The sequence below is a fragment of the Panicum virgatum genome, chromosome 3K, assembly GCF_016808335.1.
Source record: "Panicum virgatum strain AP13 chromosome 3K, P.virgatum_v5, whole genome shotgun sequence".
Lineage (NCBI taxonomy): Eukaryota > Viridiplantae > Streptophyta > Magnoliopsida > Poales > Poaceae > Panicum > Panicum virgatum.
In genome coordinates this window covers 11695243-11722377 of record NC_053138.1, presented here as the reverse complement: position 1 = coordinate 11722377, position 27135 = coordinate 11695243, and the positions used below count along the sequence as shown (strand labels likewise).

Sequence of the window (27135 nt, the reverse complement as noted above, 5' to 3'; positions counted from 1 at the left end):
AGCAGCCTGCTAGGCTCTCCTTTTATTATTTGGCATTGGGACGAAGATGAACGCGAGGGTGTTCGGCAACGACGACGGGGAGACGGTGGTGCTGGCGCACGGGTACGGCGGCACGCGGTTCATCTGGGAGGACGTCGTCCCGGCGCTGGCGGCGAGGTTCCGGGTCGTCGTCTTCGACTGGAGCTTCTCCGGCGCCGCCAAGGACGGCGGCGAGAGGTACTGCTGCTCGTACCACGGCCTGGCCGACGAGCTGGTGGCGCTCATGGACGACCTGGGGGTGCGCCGGGCGGCGTTCGTGGGGCACTCCATGGCCGGCATGATCGGCTGCATTGCGTCCGTCGCGCGCCCGGACCTCTTCAGCCACCTCGTGCTCGTCGGAGCCTCGCCGAGGTACGTACGTACGTCGAGATCAAGCACTGCTTGGAACTCGGAACAAGCAATTTAATTGCATGCAAGCTAAGCAAGACTTTCCTGAACCTAGGACCTAGTTCAATTCTGAGCACGTTTATTAACCTCGTAAATAAATCCAATCCGGTTTAGTCATAGGTTTATTTACCACTGGCTGTCTGGCTTATCTGGCCTTGGGTCGGACCCATTAATAAGACAGCATACGTTTATTGTCTGATCTCTGATGGCATGTAACACATGTTACGTTGATCCAAATAGTCGATCGAGAATGTAAAAAAAAAACGGACGAAAATGCGACCTCAAGTTAGATGTAGTAATTATTGTAAAAAAAACGGACGCACAATATAATGAGCATTATTGTAAAAATGCCAAACTTGAGCATGTCAAACAAACCAAACAACCGGTTATAGAATGCTCAACAGACTGCAGCGTTGCACTTTTTATAGGTACATCAACGAGGACGGCTACGAGGGCGGCTTCGAGCCAGCGGACGTGGACGCGATGCTCGCGGCCGCCGGCGAGGACTTCGCGGCGTGGGCGCCGCGCTTCGCCGAGGCCGTCGTCGGGCCGGGCCACCCGTCCGCCGCCGCCAGGTTCGCCAAGCAGCTCGGCGCGATGCGCCCGGACGCCGCGCTCCGCGTCCTGCGCGCCGTGCTCACCAGCGACCACCGGGCCGTGCTCCCGGGCGTCGCGGCGCGCTGCACCATCGTGCACTGCGCCCGCGACGCCGTGGCGCCTCTCGCCGTCGCGCGCTACATGCAGCGCGCGATGGCCGGGAGCGGCGGCGGCGCCGGGGCGGACACGGTGGTGATCGAGTCCTCGGGACACTTCCCGCAGCTCACCGCGCCCAAGGAGTTCGTCAGGGTTCTGGAGGCCATCCTGCTCGACCACTGATCGAGCTAGCTGTACCAATATAATAACAGCCATGGGATTTCGAGGCAGTTAAAGTTAGTTAATTTATGTATGGTCCTTTGTTAGTTTCTGCTTGCTTGTTTGTAATCACACTGATCGCCGTTAGTTGGTTTGCTCGCTGTCTCTATATATATTTCATATTTGTGCAAGATGTGAAGTTTGATGAGAAATGTAATATCTGGGTTGTACATGTAACATACACATGAATGCAAGAAGGATTTGATAATTTGTACAGTGTTTCCAAGTTGGTTAATCTTAACAAGAGAAGCCAGAAAAGATGAGCAAGATTATTCTCCAATATGAAAAAATAGTATATATACATGATAACTTGCTAAAATAGACATTGAAGCAATAGTCCGCCCTTTTATTAATAAATATTATTAATTTTATATAATATTTTGAAATAAATTCCACCTGCTTGCTAGGTTTTGAAAAATAATCATGTCCTGCCACCAGCTCCACACCTTGACAGTGGCTACTTTTAAATATACGATGTTTAGAAGAAGGTTCTTCCAGCCTACTGTAGAGACCTAGCCCAACTGCCCGAGCCTTTCGGCTATCCAATAAACCAAGATTTGCACCTCTTCCAGTCACAACAGCCGTCGAAAATTGGACGCATGAGAGTGGTGCCTGGGCCAAGCAGCTTTCCCAGGACCATATCCAAACAGGCCCAGCGCTAGCGCATTTCAAGGCATGCCATGTTTCCCAAGGATATGGAAAACCCGTGCCTGGAAAATCAACACCATCTCTACCTAACGAAATCTGCACCAGAGAATTTGGCCACACATTGGGCCACGTCGCGCCTTTTATCTGAGCCACTGCCCATTGGATGTTGATCAGACGTCCAAACTGGGCCAAACAGCCAGCGTTCCAGAGCCTTCGTCTCCACGGCGATGAAACATCGAGGCTCGCTGCCACGCACATGCTCCACCCAGCTGCGGTCCACGACACACGTCTCTCCCACGGTGGGCCCCCTCCCTCGTTGATTTACTGAAATGAGTGGTTGCATATAAAATAAAGGAAGCAGAAGTGCTTGCAGCTTCGAACTGTTTGCTATTTAGCTCAAAACCGGACAGCTATTCATCTCCGTTAACAAGATTCGAAGTAGAGATTCGAAGTAGGATTTGAGACTATTGGTTTATCTAAATATTGTGACATCCAAACATATATTGATCTTCCTGTAGATTTTGGTTCACGCTGGACAACGAAGCTTCTAGAGATTCTCAATTGAAATTTCAAAATATTGGTATTGCCATATTTTCACAAGTAGGATTGCATGATTTTGTGGATGGCTGATCCCTACAATATAACAGCCCCTTATGTAAATATTGCATGAGGAATTGATGCCCTTTCCGTGCAGTATCTTTTGTACACAAGCAAATTTTGATGTCTGCTGAATTTTTGTAGGAACGTTTCTTTCTTGAGAAGTTTTGGGATACTATCAACATATTTTCAGGTACTTATCACGATCTTGCAGTCAGAACAATAGAAAAATGCAGTAGACAATGGGTACACATCTCCATACTATGACTTGGCTAAGTTTAATTTAGAGGGCAAGCAAAACAAAATAGGGAATACTAAGGCACTAATCAAAATTTCTTACGTATCTTGTTACAAATAAAGCATGTGAAAATCTCACGTTGATCACTCTTGTATATATTGTATTATTTGATACTCATCTAAATGCTAATATTACAAAACAAGCATGGCACGATTATCTTACAATAAAACATTAGCTAGACAATAGCTTACAAGAAAAACACTGGCCTGACTCGGAACTGCGCGGCAACGCCGCGCACTGAGTTCTAGTGACATACGAACCACGAACAATTTGCAGACATATAAGCACGAAGACAGGTATCCAATATCCCATATTTTTCCATATAGTCAGCGAGGTTCCTATGACCAACATTTCAGAACCCATTTACACCATCATCCAGAATCCAAAGACAATTAGGCCCCCTATACCTAATATGATTACCAAAACGAGCATCAGACGACACCTCCACCAAGTCATAAACACAGCATCTCAAAAAACTTATTGCGGAGTCCAAAATGAACTAGGGGATATCAGAGCTCAAAAGTTCTCTAGAGATCCAAAATCTGGGCAGTTCACCGCAGAGGCTGCTGGTTGTAATGGCTCTTCTCTTTCTTCTTTGCTGCAGCAAGCCTGGCACTCCGTGCTGCGGCTTCAGATGCGGCGATCTTTGCTGCTGCATCCATCTCTTTGCTTGACTTCTTTTTCTTCATAGAAGCTACCTTCTTTATGCGTTCCTTGACGTCCACTGAAGCTGTATCGTCATCAGGTTCTGCACCAGCTGCTTCTTCCGACCCATTGCCCTGATCCTGTGCTTCCTTTGACTCCTTTGAAGACTTGTCTTTCTTAGATTTCTTCTTCTTTGTGCTCTTACTCTCTGGAGGAGCAGGTGCATCTTCCTTTTTCTCTCCATCAACGACTTGATCTGCACCTTTCTTACCTGCAACAGAAGATTTGGCATCACCAACTTCACCCCACAAAAGAAGTGGTAAATCTTGAGCAAACATGGCAAACCATCAAGGCATCAACACACCCGGATTGAATTTGTTCATTTTGCATGTATTATTCCCAAAGGACAATTTCGTGGAGAAAAAAAAACTGGACATAACTTACCATTTGATTCATCTTGAGTAGAATTGGCTGGTGTGCCAAGTCCCAACTCAGCCAAAGCAGCATCAAGCTCTGCGAGTTCTTTTTTCTTCAATTCCTTCTTGGAAAGTTGTCTTTCAGTATCCTTGGGTGGTGCAGGTGGAACTGCAGTATTCTTCACAGTTGGTTCAGCTGGTACAGCATCTTCTGCTTCATGCTCATGTTCCTCATCAGCATCGACCTCATCATCAAGGCCATCATCTTCACTCTCAATCTCCTGTATTATGGGAGGCATTTAGAGTGTTGTCAGTACTACTATTCAGGTAAGAATATTGCATATTACACTTAGAATAAACTGACAGCATATAAGGTTAGCAGGAAAGATACATGGAAAGGTAAATAAAACAAGCTCTGCTTATGCAGGACCTGAGAGGCAAGCTGTCTGTTTCAGATTTTCAAAAAGAAACAACCCAGTTCAGTGGCTTCTTATGATGCTTTGAACCTATATAGTAGCACAGTAACATCTACATACAACCTTACACAAGAACTTCGGACTCACTCCTGTACATAACTCAACACAATAAACTCAGGCAGATGCAAGACACATTTCACAAGTATTCAGCAATGTGCACAAGCGGTCCATAAATGTAGGTGCGGGACCATCTTATAAAATAATTGTGCAAACTTCTTTCCCCAGCCCTGCTTTCTTTTTACTTAATGGCAAGCGGGGTTCTAGTTAGATTTCTGGAGTAACTAATAAACTACAAAAAGTGAGCCAAATTTGGAAAAAAATAAAGGTATAGAATCAAAGAATCAATAAGGCCACATGCTAAACCAAAAGTGGGATATCATGGTAAAGTCATCTTTCAGGTAGATGTCAAGAATAGGCAGATGCCAGCATTATCTATCTGCAACAACTCGACAACTCAAGGACACTGATGTGTCTTTTGCTTCCATGGAGCCCACTAGCCGTTATTGTTCCCTATCTGATTCGCTAAACCTAGCCAAGATTTCCAGATACTTTTTATTCGTTACTGCTGGTCCTATTTCCCGTAAGGGTGTACTTATCAACTTACGTTACCATGCTAGGGTTTGTAACGGCAAGAATCCGACAATAACAAGCCAGTGCATATACCATCCACGCTTAAAATTAATGGATAAGCTATAAACTACTCAAATGCTGTCAATTGAAGTGTGTACAGGGCACATCAACGCCAAGCAAGCAAAGCGTTTCAGTAACACATAACAACAACTAATAACCTTATCATGCAAACATCCAATTCAGCACAAGATGCCAAGGTGAAACTTTTGTCCGTGACATCACCCAAACATCGTACTAGAATTGGCGCCGAACATCCCGCAGGGCAACGGTGCCTTCAAGATGATCGTACATACCATCACGTCGTGTCTGAATTACTGAATCATCAGAATTCAGAAAGCATGCACAGCATAGGCACAAGCTTACAAGGAAAGGAAAAACAGAGACAGGAAATTTTGACAAGAAGACGAATTGCGATTCAGCTATTCATACAGCTATTCATACAGCACAGGCATTTCATAGAGGGGATGCTCGGGAGCAGAGATATGATGAGAAGCGAGACGGACCTCTTCCAGGGCGGGCGCGTCGCGCTGGTCCTTGGCGTCGTCGCGGCGGTCGTTCCCCCAGACGGGCCTGGGCGGCGGCGCGGTGGTGGCGAAGTAGTCGTCGTCGTCGTCGTCCTCGACGTCGGCCCAGGACTTGGCGGTGAGGGGCGCGGGGGCCCAGAAGACCTCCGGCTTGCGGTCCTCCTCCCTGGCGGCGGGCTTGCCCCCCTTGTCCGCCGCCGGCTTCTTCTTCTTCTTCTTGAGCGTCTCGAGCGCCGCGAAGACGTTCCCGCTGCCGATCCTCGGCTCCTCCGCCGCGCCGGCGCGCCTGCTCCCTCCACCCGCCATCTTCGCCCACCACACAGCCGCCGAACAAAAGGGGGAGGGGGGAAATCCGATCTCCGGGCCCCGATCTGCCGCGACGGCGTGGGGATGGCGGGGACGGGAGGGGTGGAATCGAGAGGGAGGCGACGGCGGGCTAGGGTTTTGCGGGGACGGCGCTGGATCGGATTTGGCGGTGCTCGCCTGCTCGGCTTGGTTACTTGTTCGTTCCGGAGACGAGAGACACGAGAGGAGGAGAGGCGAGGGAGGCGAGCGAAATTATCTGCGAGCACGAGGGAGGAGGGAGAAGGGGGCTCGTGGTTGAATCGGACGGACGGAGAGGAGCGAGAGCTCAGGGGACGATGGACTTGGGTCGGTGCGTCTCCGTGGGCGGCCGCCGTGTGCAGCCTGCCGCGTGTCTGCGGCTTTTCTATTCATCGCATATGCGATATTTTTTCAACACATCGCAGAAGCGCCGGCCGCTACTGCTCATTGTCTTCCTCGAGCAGGGGAGGGGGGAGCGACCGCCGGCGAGGGTTGCGAGTTAGGGGAAAGGGTCCTGGCCACGGAGGGGTGGTTGGTGGGCGGAGCGGCCGCCGGCGGCCGGGGTGGTGGAGGGCGGCGGCGGCCATAGGATCCGGGGTTGCTGGGGTCCGGGGGGCGGCTCCATGACCTCCGACTATAGAAGAGGAGGGGGCCGGGGGCGGCCCGGCGGAGGCGGCGGTTCGGCCGACGGAGGACGAGGCGGCGCGGGAGCGCCGCCGGCCGGCCGAGGCCGGACAACCGGTGGGCGGTGGACGGCGGCGGTGGCGGCGGTGGACGGACAGCACGGCGGCGAGATTGGTTAGCGTGGCGGTGGTGGAGGGCGGCGGCGGAGGCCGCCGAAGCCGGGGGAGGCGGTCGACGGCGGGGGCGGGCGGGGCGCTCGGCCTCTGCGATCCAATTGCAGAGAACGATGAATAGACGCCCCCTGTCTGTCTCTGTGTCCGTCCTGTTTGCCTGGGCCCGGGCGATCTAGATAGGATCTTGTGGTGGACACGTGTCCCAAACAGAGGCCACGCGTCAGGATGCGCACACACAACACAAAAACTTATTTCACATATCGGTATTTCACCAAACCATAGGGTGACGTGACTGGTGGCCGGTGCTGATTTGTTGTGAGAGAAAAGTACTGCTAGCTAGCTAATGGCTGCTGATTGGTACTGATTTGATATGAGAAAAAATACTGTTGACCGGATGCAGCGAACAGAGTGCACGCATCGGCAGGCAACAGGAACGATGGTGCAACTGTGCAAGTGGTACTGCATTACTTCACTGCCTGCATAGAAAAAAAGGTTGAATATACCATGGATCCATCAACATTGCCAACATTTTTATTGTAGTAGTATTGATTATGATAATATGATAGGCACTAACAAAAGTAAACAGACTTGATATATAGTACAATGAAAAGCGCCATAGTACTGTAGTACACTTTGAGTGGCAAAATTTACTTGGGCGCTAGATTCCGTTCACACGCCCACCACAAAAATTGCACCTGTGCTTCTCTTCATGGCAACATCACACGTCGAGATCCAGCAGAGTTATCCACGTGGTTGGTAAGCGAAGGAATATGGATATCGGTGGGTGCAAGAAACCTTCATCGACCACGCACTGGCTTAAAACTTGCACCACTGTATCACCACCCCAGCCAAACGTCTTGATGAGCAAGACTGACGACCTGCTCCATGTCTTTGGAAACATTTGTTTGGTCGGAGCCATTTTTGTATTTAGACGGAACGAGAACATAGGTAAATCAGTGTACATAGCTAAACCCTATACGATATCATTCATGAAATCCCATATCTCTATTACATATTAAGCTTCCATAAAAATCTGGAATCTGAAATTACGTTTTCGGTGGTCCTTTGACATTTGAAAAGGAATTTCAGATCCTAGATTCTCGGTTTAAGCTCAATATTTGTGAGAATATCTCCATCCAGGTTTAGATTGAGGAAAGGGAGTAAATTAACGTCTTTTTTCGTAGACAACACAAATACACATACAAAAAGGATTTCATCTCTATAAACCTGCTATCCAAATCCAATGATGTTTATACTTGTTACATTAATTAAATGAATATAAAAAAGTTGCTAACGCAAAATAATGAGTATTTTAATATGCAGAGGACATTCGCAAACATTTGGAATTAGGGTGACGCAATTGATGCAAACAATTTTTTTCTAAAGTATCAACACTGTCTTGATACCTGCCATGCCAAACTTCAGGAGGAATTATACTGTTACAAAATGTGCCCACCATGTTTTAGGATTGTTGAAGACTTGGACTTAGGGTTTTATCAAGCTATATGGACTAAGTAAAGGTTCAAATGTTTTGTTCAAAAGAAAGTAAAAAGTTAACCAACGTGCAACCTGACTTGATCAAACATCTGAAAACACTTGGAAGTTACACTTTAGAGCTTAATCATCTGAGATTAACCTCGTAATTAAACTAATTTGAAGTTATTGCAACTTTGAAATAGGACCACGGTAGCACTTTTCATAGAAAAAAAAATGCTGTGTTTCAATGTGGAAAGTATCAACCGGTGAAAATGCTATACATAATGCATCCTTTAACTAAACATACCTATAATAAAATATGCACTTCATCAGCTGTGCGATGTATCGGGATTTGCACAGGTATCACGTGATGAAGAGTACAAATATCAAGAGGAAAATAATGAGCACAATGAAGATCTTGCTCATCAGCCACCTGTTAGATGATATATTGTTGAGATGCTTGAGGAGTTGCTCTTGGGCACCCTCTACATTAACCAGAGTGTCATCCATGTTCTCATGGATCCTGTCATGGAGAGCAAGAGAATTTATCATTCTCTAACAAAAGAAAAATAAATAAAATTAATGCAACTCTTATGGTTTTTTTGTTTTGAAATTGTGTCAGAGCTCTACAATGTATTTGAGATGGCATCTGGGTTTGAACTACATGAATTCTCCTTTTCTTCTAAAATGGGGTGAAGGAGCTCTGTCTTGTTATTACAAGCAGGGACCGAAACCGACCACAACAGTTCATCAAAGAAAGGAATATACTACATGTTTAATGATGATGGCAATAAAAACAAGAATATACCAACTAACACGCAATGAAAAGATAGGCAAACATTTTAAGTTCAATCAGAGTATTAGTGGGATAGAAAATCACTTGCAACTTAAAAGCTTATGTGAACAATCTATTATCATGCATGGATCTCAGACGATTTCCACTTCAAGCAATGAAAGTACCTTATTATTGAATGGGTTTCCAATACTAACATATGTTTCTTATGGACAGCAGGATAAAAGGATTAAGACAAAAGAATGTTGCTGAGGTATAACCTGACTGCTACCTCTCCTTGCTGAGAAACCATAGTTGCTAGTTGTCTGAAAATTTGGGTCAGCTCGTTGGTGGTTGATTCCAAGTTTTGAATAGCCTCTGCTCTGCTCTGTATGTAACTGTCCTGCTGGACTGCTAACTGCTGCTGCTTCCCAGATGAACAAGATATATCACCTCTATTTCTCTGCCTGGCCAACAAATCAACAGAATTGAAGTCATCATGTAACCCCGGGTGTGTAATTGGGACTGAATGCGAAGTACTTCAAAAAAGAAAAAAAGGACTGTTACACCATTACAAACTATGATGGTTCGTAACAGCATGTACCTATGAAACAAAGAGTTAGAAGCAGAGTTAACAGCCCATGGTGCACAAGGTGTGGACTCAGATGGTTGATCCTGGTTGACGGAAGGATTTGATCCATCCCCTGAAGCTGACAAAGAGAAAATATTTCTTCTGTCTTGATGGACCCTCAAGCTCTGCAAATTATGGTATATATGCGACTATGTCTCAACTGCATAAATGACTGGAATTATGGACTGAAATAAGCAATACTTGACATAAATCTGACCTTTGTCCTTGTGGTCAAGACTTCGTTGAATTCCTTTGTGGTGTTCATTAGGGCTTCTTTCAGGATGTCCACTATCGCCGTTGAATGATTCGCTGCATCTTGTGAAATGTTCACACCCTCGTTTTGTGAATTGGAGAGAAGCTGAAGGTCTGAAACAGCAGCCTTCAAGGCAGTGATGTCCTTTGTAACGTCCCGCCTCCCCGAGGCCGGGCCCGCTTACATCTGGCAGCTCTCTAGGACACAGACTGCCCTCACAGACTAACACATGTCTTTTCTGCACACTTTGTCCTCACTCGTGCGCACCCGGGAATCACTTCCCGGTCGGTCACCCATCCCCAAATTGCTCCGGGCCAAACATGCTTAACCTTGGAGTTCTTTGGAGACCGGCTTCCGGAGAAGAAGTTGCAACTTGTTGGTATGAGTATCCTATTAATCCTATTAAGCCCTGAGCCGGGTGTCACATCCTTGTTGACTGCAGCAGCCAGATTTTGTATACCCGCAGTAGGGTCATCAAAGCAGATGTGCTCTTTGCCACTGAAAAAACAGACACTGGACCATCAATCAGGGTATCCAAAAATAATGAAAAGAACAACTGCAAGGACTCAAAATGACCTTTTGCACATCTAAAATGCTACAATCATAACTTTATAGTATACCATTTAGCTCACACCACAACATTAAAAAATCATGCAGAAATATTAGCATGTTTATTTAGATAAGATGCAAAGCAAGTAAAGATACCGCTTTGCTTTGTATATGCATGGCTTAGACCTCTAGAGCAGGAACTCATGTAGAAGATTTCTCGCATAAACCATATAAATTTCTTGTACTAGTCTTTCTCGGTTATGAGCAGATGATCAGAACTGCATGCTGCTTTCACCGATGTGAAGATTCGCAGCAAGTTCTTCAAGTAAGCGCTAACTAAATTGTGTCATGGAATTCAGTGCAGAGTTCATCATGTGAGCACTATCTCCTAACTATCTAGGTGCATCGACTAGAAATAAGTTTTAGTGGAGCGTACAATCGATCATTTGCATCAGAATTTATCCAAACGGGGACACCGTTGGAATCTACAGCGAAATCATGCATACTGCCTGCTTACATCACGCTTCTACTGCCCGTATCTAGATCTCAGTAGTTCCACTGTGGTGATGAGGTGATCAGATACCAACAACAACGCGGAAGAGGGCTCAATGCAAGCAAGAGGGGATCGGGAGAGGGGGGCCGTCGTCGAGAGGAGGGGCACTACGTACGCTGCGCGAGGTGAGAGATCTTCCTCGAGGCCTCGCTGATGCCGTGCCCGACGCCGGCGGCTCGCCTCCTGAACTCCGACACTAACGGCGCGGGGCCGAGACCGCCGCCGCCGCACGCGTCGCGGAACTCGCGCGTGCGGTCGCGGCAAGACGACGGCTGGTGACGCGGGCGCAGCATCGCCGGGGATCGAGCGAGCCGCGGGCGTCGAGAGGCAGGGTGCGGCTGCGGATGAGATTGAGATCAAGATTGGAGTTGGAGTTGGCGCCAGGGTTTACAAATCCGACCAGTCCGGTCAAACCGCTGTCTTCCGGTAGCGGTTTACTGGACCGGTTTGATCGAAAACTGGTAGAAACCGGTTGAATTCAAATCTAAATTCAAAATCGCATGTGCAACCGGTTCCGACCGGTATACCGGCCGGTATGACCGGTTTGGAAATTTTTTATTTTTTTAAATTTAAATTTGAATTTTGAATTGGGGTCGGTTAACCGGTTTGACCGGTTTACCGGCCGGTATGACCAGTTTGGGAATTTTTATTTTTTTGAATTAAAATTTGAATTGGGGCCGGTTTGATACCGGCCCCAACCGTAACCGGGCCGGACCGGTTCCCACCGGTTTCGTGGAAGAAGAGGCGGCGTTTCCTTGAATTCGAGGAGGACTCGGACACGGGTCAAGATGGGAATGGGCCGGTCCGGACCTGGCCTTGGACCAAATCCCTATGGTCTCATGGCCAATTTATAAGGTCACGTGACGACCCAATCTATCATCTATATATGGTCTTGTTGACTCAATAGGTATAATGGGTCGACTCATTCAGACATAACATATAGTATAGATAGAGTTATATCTGGATACAACAAATCAATCAGTGTAAATAAGAGTAAGGTAGAGTGCAAAATTATGAAAACTAATATAGTATCATCTAGTGCTAGCTGAAAACTCTACAAACAATAATATTTCCAAAGCCGCGATAATGTCATGAATCGAATCATGCGATGCTGAGTAATAGCTGCACAAAACCAGTAGGTGAATTCTTTGGAACTAGTGCCACTAGCAAGCTAGCTAGAATCGAACAAAGGTGAAGTGGAATTAGATCATCATAATGTTAGATCTGATGCAGACTTATCAGTATACCAACTAACTTGATACCTACTATGGCCAGGCAAGCTGTGTATCCACGAGGAAGAAGAAGAATCGTTCTCCGCAGTTGTCTGGTGGCCAGCTGCTCCTTTGCACTTGGGGTTAGCTAGGTAAGACATATAAAGATCTGGTTCTGGTTCAATCACCATACAGGATACCCACGGGAGAATAACAGAGATGGAGCACGGTATGAAGATTCTTGGCCGCCGGATGACAATGAGACGCGCCGAGATGCTGCCACTGCAGCTAGCTTGCTCGCCTCCATGTTTGTCTCTCTCCCATGGGTCAGATAGAACTAGAGATCAAGTGGGATGGTAGAATAGAACTAGAGATTAAGTGGGATGATAGAGTTATTTTGGGTCGACCCATCCGGCCCATTGGGTCGATAGATTCCAATTTCTATGGATTCTTATCAGATTTGAGGTCGGCCTATGTAGCCCATCAACTTTGCTTTTATGGGTCGGGTCAACTACTTGATGGATCCACCCGGCCGTTCCCATCTCGAGACACGGGACCCAGTTGGAGTCTATTTTTTGCCTTGCCGACGGCCCATGCCAGGCCCGTAAATGTAATTGGGCTTTACAGGCCCATTTTAGCTGATGCATAAGGCCTGCGTACTGAATACTGATAGATATGTTGGCCCATTAGTTACTACTCTGCAACTCTCTGTCTCACTTTCTCACTGTCTCAAATCAAAACAAACAAATAAAAAAAGATCACTTGAACTTCATCGGACTACGAGAGTTCATGGGATTTTTCTAGTTATCAAAATATATTTAATTTTAAAATATTTTGTTTTCAATATTATATAGTGTAGCATTCTTTTTTACTTTGAATATTATGAATATAGCGTATTATTCTTTTTATTTTTAGACTACTAGCAGAATAGGGTGTGTTGTATATTCTTACGAGCTTGGTACTGATAAAGTATATTTCCCGTAGAGTCATGTGGGATCCCGAGTGGGCAAGCACTGAGATGATTTTACTTAGGCCTTGTTTAGTTCTCAAAAAATTTCATACAATACATGTCACATCGAATGTTCGGACACATGCATGAAGCATTAAATGTAGTTGAAAAAATAATCAATTACACTGTCTAACTGATTATCACGAGATAAATCTTTTAAGTCTAATTAATTTATAATTGGATATTATTTGTCAAGTAACAATAAAATATGCTACAGTACCAAAATCTAAACTTTTTCACCAACTAAACACACCTTACTCTCGATCTTTGTGATGATGTCATGTGACACCCTGACCTCCGTTTCAAACGTGTCTTCGCAGCCGATTCGCAAGCGTCTGATCAGAAAATAAACATGCGTGTAGTTATCCAGATAGCAGCGCGAATCAATGCGCAATCGGTGCTGATCACTGATCAGTTGGGCGACCGTATGAAAACAAAGCACCCGGTTGGAGAAAACTGAAGCAGCTGAAGGCCGACACGGCTGGACTTGTTGGTTGGTTAGGCAAGAGTCGCGTCCGAGAGCACTCAGCTAGGTGCAAAGATGCTCAAGTGCTGGCTCCATCGCCAACACAGGTATAAGAATCTTATCTTTGTGAGTTTGTGGTAAAGGCAGTGGAACTGGCAGTCGCGGATATGGGTGCAAATGGATAACCTTTAGATGCACCTTTAACTCTTTTTAGTTCAAAATATTGTACTAGTTTTTCAAAATAGAGTCTCATTTTAAAAAAATAGTACAAAATTTTGAATTAAAGAGAGTTGGAGGTGCTGCTAAAGTTCACCCATTGACACGCCACCCCTAGTCACGAACACACATCCATGAATGAAAAATATACCAACCCCCCTACACACCGTTAAAAGGTACCCTTTACTCAAAGACACTTAAAAACTGTGTGCATTTGCTGGGGGACATTGTAGTAAGCTGAGATTCAGTTCTGAATTCCTAAGAAAATAGACAAATGGATGGAGGGTGCTCCCTTCATTTACAAACAACTGACGACGTTCAGTTAAATGACATGGAGACGGTGATCAGATTTCAGATTGGCCATGAAAAATTTGAGGTCAAACTGGAATGGCAAAGCCAGTATCGTCATTTGTTTCAAAATGGACACAGCACATTACAATCTCATCAATTAATAAGCTAGCCCACATGTGCAACCTATGCCTAAGCTGGCGCCTTCATTTGCATGGTTAACTAGTACCTGGTGGATTATGTGCCTTGCATCGGCATCGCTATAAATGATGCCTACGAATGCCCGCAAAAATTAAAGGATGTCTACGAATCCTCTCAAGATATTTGTGTCCCCATTACTTCGTCCTAACTGCATCTTCCACTAGCACTCATAATCAACAGGAAAAGGCATCCGGCCTTTTTCTTTCCAAAAAAATAATACAAATACAAAAAGCTGCATCATTTAGTGCTTGTTCTTAGAACTTAGGCCCGCAAACACCATTTTTCTAGCCGAGATGGTGTCATGCATGAGCAATGATCATAGCCATGGGTTTTTGCATGGTAATACTACTAAACAAACTTTGTCTTGATGATCTCATCATTCATGATATCTTTCGAGAGTGAGGCCTACGCGTGGACAGCGATCATCGCCTCTCCTGCGTATATTTGCATCAGCCGGTGGGCTAATAAATTTGTCTCATCACGATGAAAATGTGACACACATGAGCGGCTTTTACCAAGATAGTGGCCTCATCACCCCCGAATATCTATCAGCCGAAAAGCGAATCATCTCCTTGGCATAATGGCAGGCATGTTCGGCTGTATTTTGAGGCTATCTAGGTCACCTGATCAGTGCTTGATCACTGATGTCCTGATCTCACATGCACCTTCAGGCAAATGGTCATTTAGTGACCAATATTACAAAAAAGTCAAAAAAGAAATGTTAGCTTTATATTCAGTGATAAATACGATGGAATATCCTCTCCTCTGACAACTTCTTGGCTTAGCCATCAATTGAGTCAAGACTTGTATCGCGATCAGTCACCTCAATCTATTTATTATATGAGAATTTTTACAATCATTATTATATTTGTTGCTAGCTCCATTCTAATAGCATTACCAGGATCAGGATTAATCAAGCTACTAACTATTCAATCCTAACAACCTGCGTTGACGTAAAGAAGAATATAATTGCTAACGATGGCACCATCTTTGCTGGCATCCGGAGATGAAAAATCGTGAATACTTGGTACCTGCCCGAGCTGCTAAAATAGCTAACGTCAGCTCCAGTGTTGCTCTAAAAAGAACCGTCGAGTGAATCGAATTTTACACACTGCAGCGGTCGACTCGTACATGTCAGAAACTAAAACCGGCCTTCCAAGTTCCAACACAGTTCGAACCATAAGCCACATAGATCAGTAAAATAATCGAAATTGGCAGTAGCAGGTGTCAGCTTTGGCATTGAGTGACTAGGAAAGAAGCGTCTAACATAGTTTCGCATTTGTTTAACTGAGTCTGGGTCCCAATAAATCGATACCGACACTGTGGCTATCGAATACTCTGACACTCTTTAGAGCATCTCCAAGAGTACTCAAAATATATCCTAAAAATTCTTGTTTTGGAAATAAATGAAAAAAATATGGCTCCAACAGTAACCTATCTTGATGCCCAATCCCTCCGCAGTTCAAAAAATGAAGCCATTCGGAGCTATATTTGCGCCTCGAGGACGAGCTCCCAATCACAAAAAAAATCACCTCCCGCGGTCCTACCTCGCGCCATTCCTTGTTTGTTGCCGAGAAAAAAAAAATCAAGCGTGGACCCAGGTGGTGAGGTGGCAGCATTTTGGATCTAAATTTTAGGAACTGCTGGAGGAAGGAACATATTTTGCTTCCTAAAGTTTTTAGCCAGCTCCCAAAACTAAGTTTTTGGGACTTTATTTTTTAGTCATTGTTGGAGATGCTCTTAGACTTTGCACAGTAAAATCGATTTGCACGCTGGAGGTGCCCTAAAAGTAGCAACCATTCATATCCGGTTTATAATTGCCGCCGATCTCGTTAGTAGCTGTAATTGCAGCGCTAATTAAACACAACATTGAAACGATTCCTTCTAATAACTTGAATGCAAAACGATCTCCATCTTCGAAAGTGAACGACGCCATCATACTCCAAATTCTTGACGTGTAGAATTAGCAACATCGATCGAACCAACTAGCACATACCGCTTTCGTACTCCCTTGGGTCACCACCAAAACTATTCCTGCATTTTCCCGCAAATAATTCACCTAAACTATTATTCTCAGCAGAAGCATATGTTCCAGGAAATTAGCACGGCGCTCTTCTATTTTTCATGGAAGGTGCTTAAGAACTCTAGATGCCCCTCTTTTGTATGCAATTTTTTTTTTGGCGCTCTCTTTTGTACGATAAAGATGATGAGTTCCCAGTGGGAAAGAGAACTATGGAGGACACACCACGCGGCATTGGAATGAGTTCGAGTGATCGAGCACCATCCACTCCAAAAGCGACAAAACAGAAGACTGAGAAAAGAAAATGTCAGCCAAATTAGGAGTAGGCGGGGTGCGAAACGGTCATCTGTATAGTTGGAAAAGGTAACGCATGAACAGCGAACATATACATAAGACGAAGATTGGTCCTGTTTTTTTTTTTCCTTTTTGCAGGGAAGAAATCCAGGGCTAGTTTGTGCTAACGACCAACTACTCCACTGGACATGACATGCATATCCTTGTTGGGGACCGGGAGGAGGGGATGAGAGATATCTATCTCCAATCCCAATCCACTCTCGCTCAGCGAGAGCACGGGAGCACCTGTCGCAAACTTAGCTTCCTGGTTGTGTCTGAACATTTGCTATACTTCGAAGGGCAGGTTGCCAATAGCTCCAAGCTACCCAATGCAAGGTAGCCCAGCAGGATGCGTCATGCTCATGCATCCATGTGAAGGACAGCGACCTCCAACTAACGGCCGTCGGGAGAGGTGTGGCTTCGATTCCTTGCTGACTCCGATCGGTCGTGATTGTTCGGCAACGTCATCTCAGGAACGCAAGTTGGATTTGGACATTTGGCCTGGCTGTTAGATGAGCGCCGTTCGTGGTTGCTTTCCCCGGTTGAAGTTCTGGAGAAGAAGAAGCTCCGGCAAGGCGGCAAGTCGCCGGGCGGGAAGAAGTGATTGGGAGCAAATTTGGCGGGGCTCTTTTGACTTGCGGGGTCTTCACGTCTGGTAGCTCGCATGCAACATCACTGCAAGCTGGCATCTCCTTCTCATGGATGCGTCATACATCTTCCTTAGCATTATTATTATCTCGTTTATTATAGGCATACTCCGATCCATACACAAATAACCAAGTCTTGAAATTTTGAAAAATATGAATGAATAGTGGGAATTGAACTGCATATATATGCTGTATATATGGCCGATAGCTGAGCTGGATCGGAGGAGCAATCCTTGCCAAGTTTATATTATATAACAAGTGTGGATAGATATGCTGAATAGTGAGAAATTATGACGAAATAGTTAATGTGATGTTTAGGCATCATGTTGCAGTGCTTGTTTGGTATGGTTACGCCGCTTGGGTTGAGGTTGTCCCATTCTCGAATTTGCTCTTGGATGAGCTCTGATTGAAATGGTGCTAACTATCTTTCAGCCATATATGTTGCGAAAATTAAAGGAAGGTTCTTTCTTCAGGGCAGGGTGAAGTGAAGAGAAAGAGATAGAGGAGTTGGTGTGAAGATTGTCCACGCAAGGTGGCACAGTACACACATTCTGCGGCTGTCAAAGGTTGCAATTGCAAAAGGAGCAATCCTAACTAATAAGTTAGGCCCAAAGCACAGACAGAGCTGGAGAACCAAATCAAAAGGCAGAAACGGACAAGGAAAACGAGTTTTGGCCATGAGGTAAGCTAACCTACCCAGGGTGCAGGCCAACTGGACCCTGTCTCAGTTACTCCAACAAGGCAACACCACTCATGGACGTGATTATTAATTAGTCCAAAGATAAAAAGTCTAGCTGCAGAAAGTATATATTTAGGCCCTGTTTAGTTCCCACCCTGTAAACGCAAAAACACAAAAACCCAAAATTTTGCGAAGGAATTTTGTTAATTTGAAATACTAAACGAAGTCTATTTACAAAACTTTTTGCATGGATGGCCTGTAAATCACGAGACGAATCTAATGAGCCTACTTAATCCATGATTTGCAACAGTGATGCTACAGTAACCATCCTCTAATTATTGCTTAATCATGGATTAATTAGCATCATTAGATTCGTCTCGCGATTTACAACCCATCTGTGCAAAAAGTTTTGTAAATAGACTTCATTTAGTACTTCAAATTGGCAAGATTTCATCGCATTTTTTTTTACGTTTACATGCAAAGGGAACTAAACAGGGCCTTACATACCCACCTTTGTTGTACGGAAAAGTACTACTTACTAGCGCTGAATTTATTGGTAATCAAGCAATTAGTTCATTAGATAATCTCTTATAAAGTTAGCAGGTAGTACCAGCCAACTAGAGCTGAAGTTTGAAGATTCGAATGCTCTAAAAAACTGTTATGTGAAGGATTGAAGAACGACGTCACATGCTCCCATGTGAGCTTCAAACGTGCGTGTAGATGTAGCACTAGTTCACCCCGGCCCTTAATAATAAGGACCAAGAACTACAAAATTAAACTTCTCGAGCTCTGAGATCGATACCCTGCTAATACGCGCTGATTATTTTTTGGGATATCTCTCTTTCTACTTATTTGTCCAATTGAATACAGCTGTTCTATTGGAATCTTTTCAATGCTAGAAACATCAAGGGTGTGTTTAGTTCGCGAAAAGTTTGCGAAAAAGTTGATGTAGCACGTTTCGGTTTTATTTGGCAACTATTGTCCAACCATTGAGTAATTGGTCTTAAAAGATTCGTCTCGTCATTTACAACCAAACTGTGCAATTAGTTATATTTTTTAACTACATTTAATACTCATGCATGTATCGTAAGATTCGATGTAATATGCGTCAGTGAAAAATTTTGGGAACTTTTCGCGGAACTAAACACAGCCCAACCAGTTTTCTAGAGTGATGTATTTGCTCCATGATTGATTGGTCACGGAAGATGCATCATCATGCATATGCACGCGACAATCTATGAACTGTGATGTCTTAGCAATACTATGCGTTGCATTAACAAGGACAAGTAGTAGAATAAAACCAACTGATCTGAGTCCAAGCCAACAATAGATAGGATGACACGAGTCATATCATCACTTGACAATTTGACAAAGCCAGGAGTCCAAATGCACGGGTATATAAACAATTGAACTATAGGCCTATATATGGTCCATGTCCACTACCCCACTCCGCTAATACTGTTGCAGCGTTGCGTGGTTCTTCTGCTGTGTTGTGAGAAAGACTTCTAATTTTGTATTGTTAGTTCTACCTAAACACTCGCGCCTTGGAACGTGAAAGGCCATGCAATGTTCGTTTATTAAAACACGTGAACGGCACTAATCATTGGTTTGTTCTACACTGAAACGAACATGACACTATTTATGCCATTTCGAGTGATTTTGGTGATCGAATGACAACACAATACTTGGACTAATATGATTGTTAAGATGACCATTCTCAGACTTTTAGGTTCAAGTGATGACAAAGAGAAAGAGAAGATAGGCATAGCAAGGCCCGAAGGGCCGCCTCTACGGGCATCGGTGCATTCGATGGTAGTCGGAAGAACCGGCGCTATGGAATTCTGGTGCAGAAGGGAATCGAAGCCAAGTCAGCCTATAGGCACCGGAACGCGGACATGTACTCCGCTCGGGTGCATGGTCCTTCTCGGCGTGGTGGTAGGCAAGATGCTAGGGCGCGCCGTGTAGGTGGAGGTCAGGGAGACGGTGGTGGTTACCGTGCTCCAGCGGGTGGTCGCTTTGCCGGTCGTGCTCCTGGTCGTTTTCAGTACGGCTATGGACCACGGGACTGAGGCGTTGGAGGAGGTTTTGAGGCTCCACGCTTTCCTCGCGGTGAAGTTCGTCAATCACGCGGTAGACGAGACGAGGGATATGTTTTGCCTGGTTTTGCTAACCCTTCTGTAGAGCAAATGGCTCGACACTGGTTCGCATCTCACTTTGCTAACCCCAGTGTTGAGACATTTGCTCACCCTTTATCTCACTACTGATGTGCAGGTCGGAGGCTTGGAGAACAGGTGGATCATGGACTCCGGTTGTTCGCGCCATATGACCGGGAATGACAAATGGTTCTCCAGCCTCACCCCGATGCGCTCAAAGGAGTACATTGTGTTTGGGGATAATGGAAGAGGAAAGGTACGTGGACTTGGCGTTGTTCGAGTTTCTAATCGCTTTACCCTGAGAGAGGTTGCTTTGGTTTCGAACCTTGGGTTCAATTTGCTTTCTGTTTCGCAACTTCTTGATGAGGGGTTTGAGGTTCGCTTCAAAGAGGGTTGTTCGCGTGTTCTCGATTCCAGAGGAGATTTGGTTTGCCGGATTACACCTCGCGATTGGGTTTTCTTGGTTGACTTCTCTGGAACACCTCTTGGCCCTTCTCGCTGCTTGTTGGCGGGTCCTTTGAAACGAACATGGCACCATTTATGCCATTTCGAGTGATTTTAGTGATCGAATGACAACACAACACTTGGACTAATATGATTATTAAGATGACCATTCTCAGGCTTTTAGGTTCAAGTGATGACAAAGAGAAAGAGAAGATAGGCATAGCAAGGCCCAAAGAGAAAGAGAAGATAGGCATAGCAAGTCTTCGGATCAGGAGCACCGGAAGAACCGACGCCATGGCAGAAGGGAATCAAAACCAAGTCAGCTTATGGGCACCGGATGAACCGACGGGTCAAAAAGGGGCATGGTGCATTGGGCGTCCTATGTTCCAGAGACGATGTCAAGAGCCCAGGAGAAGATTCTTCAGCACCGGTTCAACCGACAGTGCATCGGAGTATTGCGTCGGTGCAATGACGTCAGCGCCCAGGAGAAGATTCTTCAGCACCGGTTCAACCGACGGTGCATCGGAGTATTGTGTCGGTGCAATGACGTCAGCGCCCAGGAGAAGATTCTTAAGCACCGGATGAACCGGTGATGCATCGGTACAAAGCATCGGTTCAACCGGTGATCACCGCGTCAGCTGTCAGGAGTTCAATGGCTACTTCAGGTTATGAGTGACCGGAAGAACCGACGCTACCTCAGCCAAAGGCATCGGTTCTTCCGGTGATACGCAGATTTTCAGCTGACCGTTGGAGCAACGGCTACAAGACTTGGTGGCCTATATATACGCCTCACCCCAGCCATTTGAAGTGTGCTGGAGTTGCTGGACATCCCACACACACCCAAGAACATCTCCAACCATCATAGAGCTTAATTGTACATCATATAGGCTTAAGCACACTTGTGAGAGTGCTTAGTGCTTGTAATAGGGATTAGTTCTTGCGAGAGCTCCTTTGAGAAGTCTTGCTGCGGCAAGCAACTTGTGATCCATCGTGTGACCCTCCGTCTTGGTGTGGAGTGGCAACGACACTTTGTGCGGGGGAAGAGGAGGCCCCCTCCTTGGTGGAGAAGCTCCGTAGTGGATTACGGCCGGGTGACCGAGAGAGACGGCGGCGGTGCACGAGACTCGGTGTCTTAGGGGCACTTGCCTTTGCTTGCGGGCATCGCCTTGGTGGCGTAGTGCAAGACGGTGATCGGAAGAGCCTCGGTGTCCCGTGGACGTAGGCGTTTGTGCCGAACCACGTTACATGACCGTGTCTACTTGGGAGTTTGCATCCCTCTTGCACTTACCTTTTTACTTACCGCATTACGTTTCCGCATTTACTCTATCTTGCGTACCTTTACTTTCCTAGTTAGTTTGATTAGGATTGGCTAGGTTTCAAGTCTTTTAGGGGTAAGTAGAGAGTAGCATAGATAAACTTTAGTCATAACTAGCATGTATAGGACGTGTTAGGTTTATCTTATGCAAGTAGTTTGAGCCCTAGGTTAAAAAGCGATTAGCGACCCTATTCACCCCCTCCCCCTCTATGGTCGGACACCCCGGTGATCCTTACATCCTTCTTCTTATTTGTGGAAGTGGCATAGAAGACATGGACATTTGAGTTTCGATCTGTTGTCGAGACTTAGTTCACTTGGCCTGATCCGAGGATTGCCCAAATTGAAGTTTGAAAAGGACCTTGTTTGCCATCCGTGTCGCCACGGGAAGATGATTGCTACTTCACATACACCTGTTAATCAGGTGATGACCGCTCACCCTGGAGAGTTGCTACATATGGACACAGTTGGTCCTTCTAGGGTGATGTCTGTTGGTGGGAAGTGGTATGTCCTTGTGATCGTGGACGATTTTTCTCGCTATTCTTGGGTCTTTTCCATGAGAACCAAGGATGAGGCTATCGAGTTTGTTCGAGACTTGATCTTGAGGTTGAAAAACGAGCTACCCCAGGCCATGCGAGCGATTCGCAGTGATAATGGCACAGAATTCAAAAACACTCGTTCTGACACCTTTTTGCAGTGATCAATGGCTTGAACACCAGTATTCTTCTCCCTACACTCCACAGCAGAATGGAGTTGTAGAGCGGAAGAATCGAACGCTGGTTGAGATGGCTGTGGCAGAACCGCCTAAATTATCCCGGCTCAAGTGCGCAGGCCATCACCATAAAGGCAACATTAGCTTAAACGCACTTCAAACGGAACAATTTTTGGTCTGTCGGGTAACGTCGCGATACACCCACCGATTCTAGGATCGAACAAGCATACCCCGCACGAAGGCGAGTCCAGAGATATTACAACCACAAGTTTTGCATCACAGGTATAAAAGTTATTACAAACTAATTCTAAAACATTATTACAAGTACAAACTTTAAAAAGCAGTTATACAAACCATAACTTTAACTTCAGAGTTTGAAAGCAGCGGAAAGAGACAACGACGGCTACAACACGTCGCAAAAGTATACCAAGCTAGCCCAAGCAAGGTATCACTCGCCATGGTCATTGCCGGCCGAAGACGCATCCCACTCTACGGACTAGCCAGGAGGCAAAGAGCAGGGATAGGTCAAACTAGCGACCTGGTCCTCAAGACTCATACCTGAAAAAGGGTTTCAACAGCAAGGCTGAGTATTCTAATACTCAGCAAGACTTAACCGCCAACGGGTATATTTAACCCACTTTAGCTAGACTATGCAGGGTTTGTGAGATTCTGGTTTTTCTTTTGCTGAAAAGCAATAAAGAGTATGTCCTTACTTTCAAGTTTTAACTTTCAAGATTCTAGTTGATTAACCATTCTATGTAAGCAACTACTATCCAATCATGGTAGAAAACTAAGCAAACATTAAGATTGATAAATAATATTATTGATCTTATTACTCTGTGTGGCAAAGGAATCAAGCAGTCTCATTTCATCATGAGAGGCGGACGATTCTGAATCGAAATTCAACCTTGCAAGGATAACCTAGCACACACGTCTGGAACACCGTCGGGTCATTCCCAAACAACCGTTGACCTTTCTTTCCGGCTTGTGGATAGGGTCACTCTCCCCGACTACAGGGCTCCAAGGTCCACCCGTGCCCGGTCCACCCTTGTCCCTTGAAGTCGTAGTGTTAATCAACAATAACATTTAAAAACCTATCTCTAAAGAGAGAGTGAAAGGTATATCCACTCCCCGGTCCAATCGGCTACTAGGCTTACCGCGTACCATATTTACGGCATGTGGCTAGTACTTTCAAAAACTTAACCACCGCTACCACACACCGCGACCTTAGCAAGTTCATCAACACAGACGGGGTCTCACATAAGGTCATGATGTCGATCACATCCCCGTCTGTCGTCCTTATATTGATAACAGAAAGGTAAACAATCAATTCCTATAAAACTCGCGAGTGACAAGCAATCACTCGACTTTTACCGGTCCTATAAGCTTAGCAAGTAGTCGAACTCAAGTCTAGTATTCAGTACATAGGTTTCTAGGATCATGCATCTAGGGTTTCAATTCAAATCCTAAGAACTGTAAATGCACAAGTAAATAATAACAGTAAATAATAATAATTTGAAATATAGGTTATGTCCGGGGCTTGCCTTCTCGGTAGTTGCTAACTATTTCAGCTCTAGGCTCTTCCGAACTTTGGTCCGGGCCTTCAGTTAGTTCGGCGGTGTTCACTTGAGCTTCGAGATCACCTCCGTCAGACTCCGGGATCAGCTCGTACGTCCCGTCTGATAAGGCAGTCGTGTCTATATGTAATGCAAGAACAACATCATAAATACACACAGGGGCAATCGTTTATAGAGTAGTTAAATACCAAATTTAACTACACAAGACATCATGATCAACAGCACAAAAGAAGTTGGTTAACTTTCTAAACAAGTGGGGGTGATTTCCTAAACAATTAAGTCGTGGTTTGTAAATAAATCAACAACTCAGAGCACAAATAGTAATAAATTCTACCAAAATTACACTAAACAGAACATGAACAAAGTAATCTACCCTGTAAAAATCATGCCATAACATCTAACCATTTAATCAGAACAAATCAATCATTCAGACAGCGCATAGAACAAACTTGAATTATACAGGTCAAACTAGAACAAAGCAGAAGCTCAAAACTTAACAGGAGATCCATACAGAAATGAACGAGATACTGTGAATTTTTTATCATTTTATCTACACAGAAATAATTATGAGAAAATAAACAAAACAGAACAATAGATTAGCAAGATTCATTTTTAACTCATGTTCTATTCATGAAATGACGCTCAAACTTCCTGGACAAGCTAAGCTGCTCAAGAAGAACATGCAGAAATATTTTCATGATTTATTATGAACATAAACTATTTACCATAATTAAAGTCTACTAAACAAACATTAAATCAAAGAAAAAGCTACACATGAAAACTGACCACGAAATTTTTATAGAAAAACTAGTGTCACATGAGTAAACTACCATAAAAAATTTCAGAGCAAGACAAGCTTTCAATCATCAGTAAAGAAAAAGACAAAACAATTAGTCTTTAATTACCTAGTGACACAAAACCATTTATACCTCAAAAACTTTCAACAAACAACCATAATATTTTAATTCTACTGCAAAGATCTTTGTACAAGGATTCCAAAACATCAAGATTTGCCTTTTTCTGAATTTCCTAGGAATTTCTATAGAATTTCAAAGTTCTCAGCAAAAATTACAAAGGGGCCCTTGCTGCTACTATTCATATGAGTCATGGGGTTTGCAGAAAGCCCCCTGGAACTTTTGTTCCTTCTAACACGGGGTCCTTGGCCGCAGAGGAGAACAGGGGAAAGGGCGCCGGCCATTACCGGCGGCTAGGCTCGCCGGCGGCGAGGGGATCGAGGTGGGAAAGCAAGAGGGGGACCAGGCGCACCTCTAGGTGGCTTCGGGAAGGCTCGGGATGGCCTATGGCGGCGGGTCCGCGGGCTCCGGCGGCCGGTGGTGGTCGGAGATGGTGGAGGCGGCGCTCCGGTGAGCTACAGCGAATGGGCTCGGGCCGAGAAGGATCAGAGCAGCAAGGATAAGGCGCTGGTCAAGCTAATTTGGGTCGAGGCATAGCAGAGAGGTGGCTCCACGGAAGCAGGTGACTGGCGGCGGTCTGCTCCGGCGGGATGGCGCTCGGGTGGCGATTGGGAGAGGAGGATGGGTCGGTGAGCTGCGCGGGCTCACGGTAGAGCTTTCTAGGGGGTCACTTCGGGCGGATGAGAGCTGCAGTGGCGGCTCCGCGGCGGCGTCGAGCTCGCCGGGGTTACGGATGAACGGCGGCGCTGGTTTGGGGAAACTGGGCAGGGAGCGTGCGAGAGAGCGAGGGGAACGCGTTGTGGAACTTCCAGGGGTGCTGATGCGCGCGATAGAAAGGAGCGGCGGGCTCTGTCCTGGCCGGGCCACGGCGGCGGCGAGGTGGCAGCCGCGAGGAGCTTCTGGGCGGCGTGGCGAAGGGAGGGGAGGTCCAGCGCGAAGGAAGAGGGCGTCGAGGAGCTTCTATGCGACGCGTGGAAGCTAGCAGGCGGGAGGTGGCGCGGGAGGGCGGCCCAGAGCGGTGGGCGGGCGGCGCACGGCACCGGCGGCGAGAGAGAGCAGAGAGAGACAGACACGGGAAGAAGACAGGGACCTAAACGAAATTTCCAAAATTTCAGGGACCTATCTGTAAAATATTGATAACTATTAATCTAGGGCTCAAATGAAAAAGTGCCCAACATGAAAGTTGTTCAGTTTTTCAAGATCTACAACATTGATGTTGAGCAAAAATTTATTTGATCAAAGATTCAAGAGCTAAATTTGAAAACATAGAAGGGAATTTGAATTTAAAGGAAACTTGACTTTTTCAATGAAATTTCACTTCAAACTTGGGCTGATTTGAAAAGTTTCCTACCAAGCAATAAATGCACTGAATTTTTGCAAAAGCACCCTCCACAAAAGCTATAATTGCACATCCTATTCAATTAAACTACAGAAAGGACCTTGCATAAAATCATAATTACACATAGAACCTTTTACATTTACAAAAAGATCCTTTTCCTGCAATTCAAGCATATGAGGCATGATTTGGTCCTAATTACCCTAAATTGGCTATTTAAAAACCCGGGCCGTTACAGCCTACCCCCCTTAAAAAGAATCTCGTCCCGAGATTCCGAACGAAAAACTCTCAAGGGAAGAGGAGTAGACTAACCATCAAAGCCAACAGAACTAAGTCACAATAGAGAAGGTTGATGTTGACGATATGATCTTTTGTAGATAAGGATTGAGAACTTAGAGAAAGTTCAAGAAACAAGGTATGATATTATGAGCGAGAGGAATTACTGTGCGATTGTGTGAACTAATCAATTGTTTTTCCACACTAAAGGCTCTAGGATTTCATTCTTTGCAGCAAGAGTTGGTGGATAAAACATGAGATCACAATCACCATCAAAGTCGGTTGGAAAAGACTGGTGGACTATTCTAGTACTGACATATAGTAGGATTTTTGTAAAGAAGAGAGGACCTAAGTTCTGGTAGAATCAAGGTCTCAATTTGGTGGTGAATCTAGATAGAAAAGATATCAAGGTGA

General features: G+C 45.4%; 3 protein-coding genes across 3 annotated transcripts; 1 reads left to right on the top strand and 2 right to left on the bottom strand.

Annotated features, from left to right (window-relative positions):
• Positions 1 to 46: 46 nt before the first annotated feature.
• LOC120700605 (probable esterase D14L) lies at positions 47 to 1302 on the top strand. The gene is made up of 2 exons (XM_039984853.1): positions 47 to 390; positions 855 to 1302. Exons 1-2 carry the CDS (start codon positions 47 to 49, stop codon positions 1300 to 1302), a joined length of 792 nt encoding a protein of 263 aa, XP_039840787.1.
• Positions 1303 to 2945: 1643 nt separating this feature from the next.
• On the bottom strand, positions 2946 to 6194 carry LOC120697589 (nuclear ubiquitous casein and cyclin-dependent kinase substrate 1-like). Its single transcript, XM_039980866.1, has 3 exons — positions 5552 to 6194; positions 3971 to 4223; positions 2946 to 3797 (listed from the first exon to the last, which is right to left on the bottom strand). Exons 1-3 carry the CDS (start codon positions 5876 to 5878, stop codon positions 3433 to 3435), a joined length of 945 nt encoding a protein of 314 aa, XP_039836800.1. The 5' UTR covers positions 5879 to 6194; the 3' UTR covers positions 2946 to 3432.
• A 2139-nt stretch (positions 6195 to 8333) lies between these two features.
• Positions 8334 to 10122, bottom strand: LOC120700604 (syntaxin-32-like). Its single transcript, XM_039984851.1, has 5 exons — positions 10119 to 10122; positions 9790 to 10004; positions 9546 to 9697; positions 9223 to 9408; positions 8334 to 8692 (listed from the first exon to the last, which is right to left on the bottom strand). The coding sequence occupies exons 1-5, from the start codon at positions 10120 to 10122 to the stop codon at positions 8533 to 8535; spliced, it is 717 nt and encodes a 238-aa protein (XP_039840785.1). The 3' UTR covers positions 8334 to 8532.
• Positions 10123 to 27135: the final 17013 nt, after the last annotated feature.

What these genes read in the sequence shown, in the direction of transcription:
- LOC120700605 (XM_039984853.1), top strand. Translation starts at nt 47, where the DNA reads ATGAACGCGAGGGTGTTCGGCAACGACGACGGGGAGACGGTGGTGCTG. An exon ending in CTCGTCGGAGCCTCGCCGAG is followed by an intron (nt 391 to 854) that starts GTACGTACGTAC and finishes CACTTTTTATAG; the next exon opens with GTACATCAACGAGGACGGCT.
- LOC120697589 (XM_039980866.1), bottom strand. Translation starts at nt 5,878, where the DNA reads ATGGCGGGTGGAGGGAGCAGGCGCGCCGGCGCGGCGGAGGAGCCGAGG. An exon ending in ACGCGCCCGCCCTGGAAGAG is followed by an intron (nt 4,224 to 5,551) that starts GTCCGTCTCGCT and finishes CCCATAATACAG; the next exon opens with GAGATTGAGAGTGAAGATGA. An exon ending in TACTCAAGATGAATCAAATG is followed by an intron (nt 3,798 to 3,970) that starts GTAAGTTATGTC and finishes CTTCTGTTGCAG; the next exon opens with GTAAGAAAGGTGCAGATCAA.
- LOC120700604 (XM_039984851.1), bottom strand. An exon ending in TCTTGACCACAAGGACAAAG is followed by an intron (nt 9,698 to 9,789) that starts GTCAGATTTATG and finishes CATAATTTGCAG; the next exon opens with AGCTTGAGGGTCCATCAAGA. An exon ending in CAAGGAGAGGTAGCAGTCAG is followed by an intron (nt 8,693 to 9,222) that starts GTTATACCTCAG and finishes TCTCCATGACAG; the next exon opens with GATCCATGAGAACATGGATG.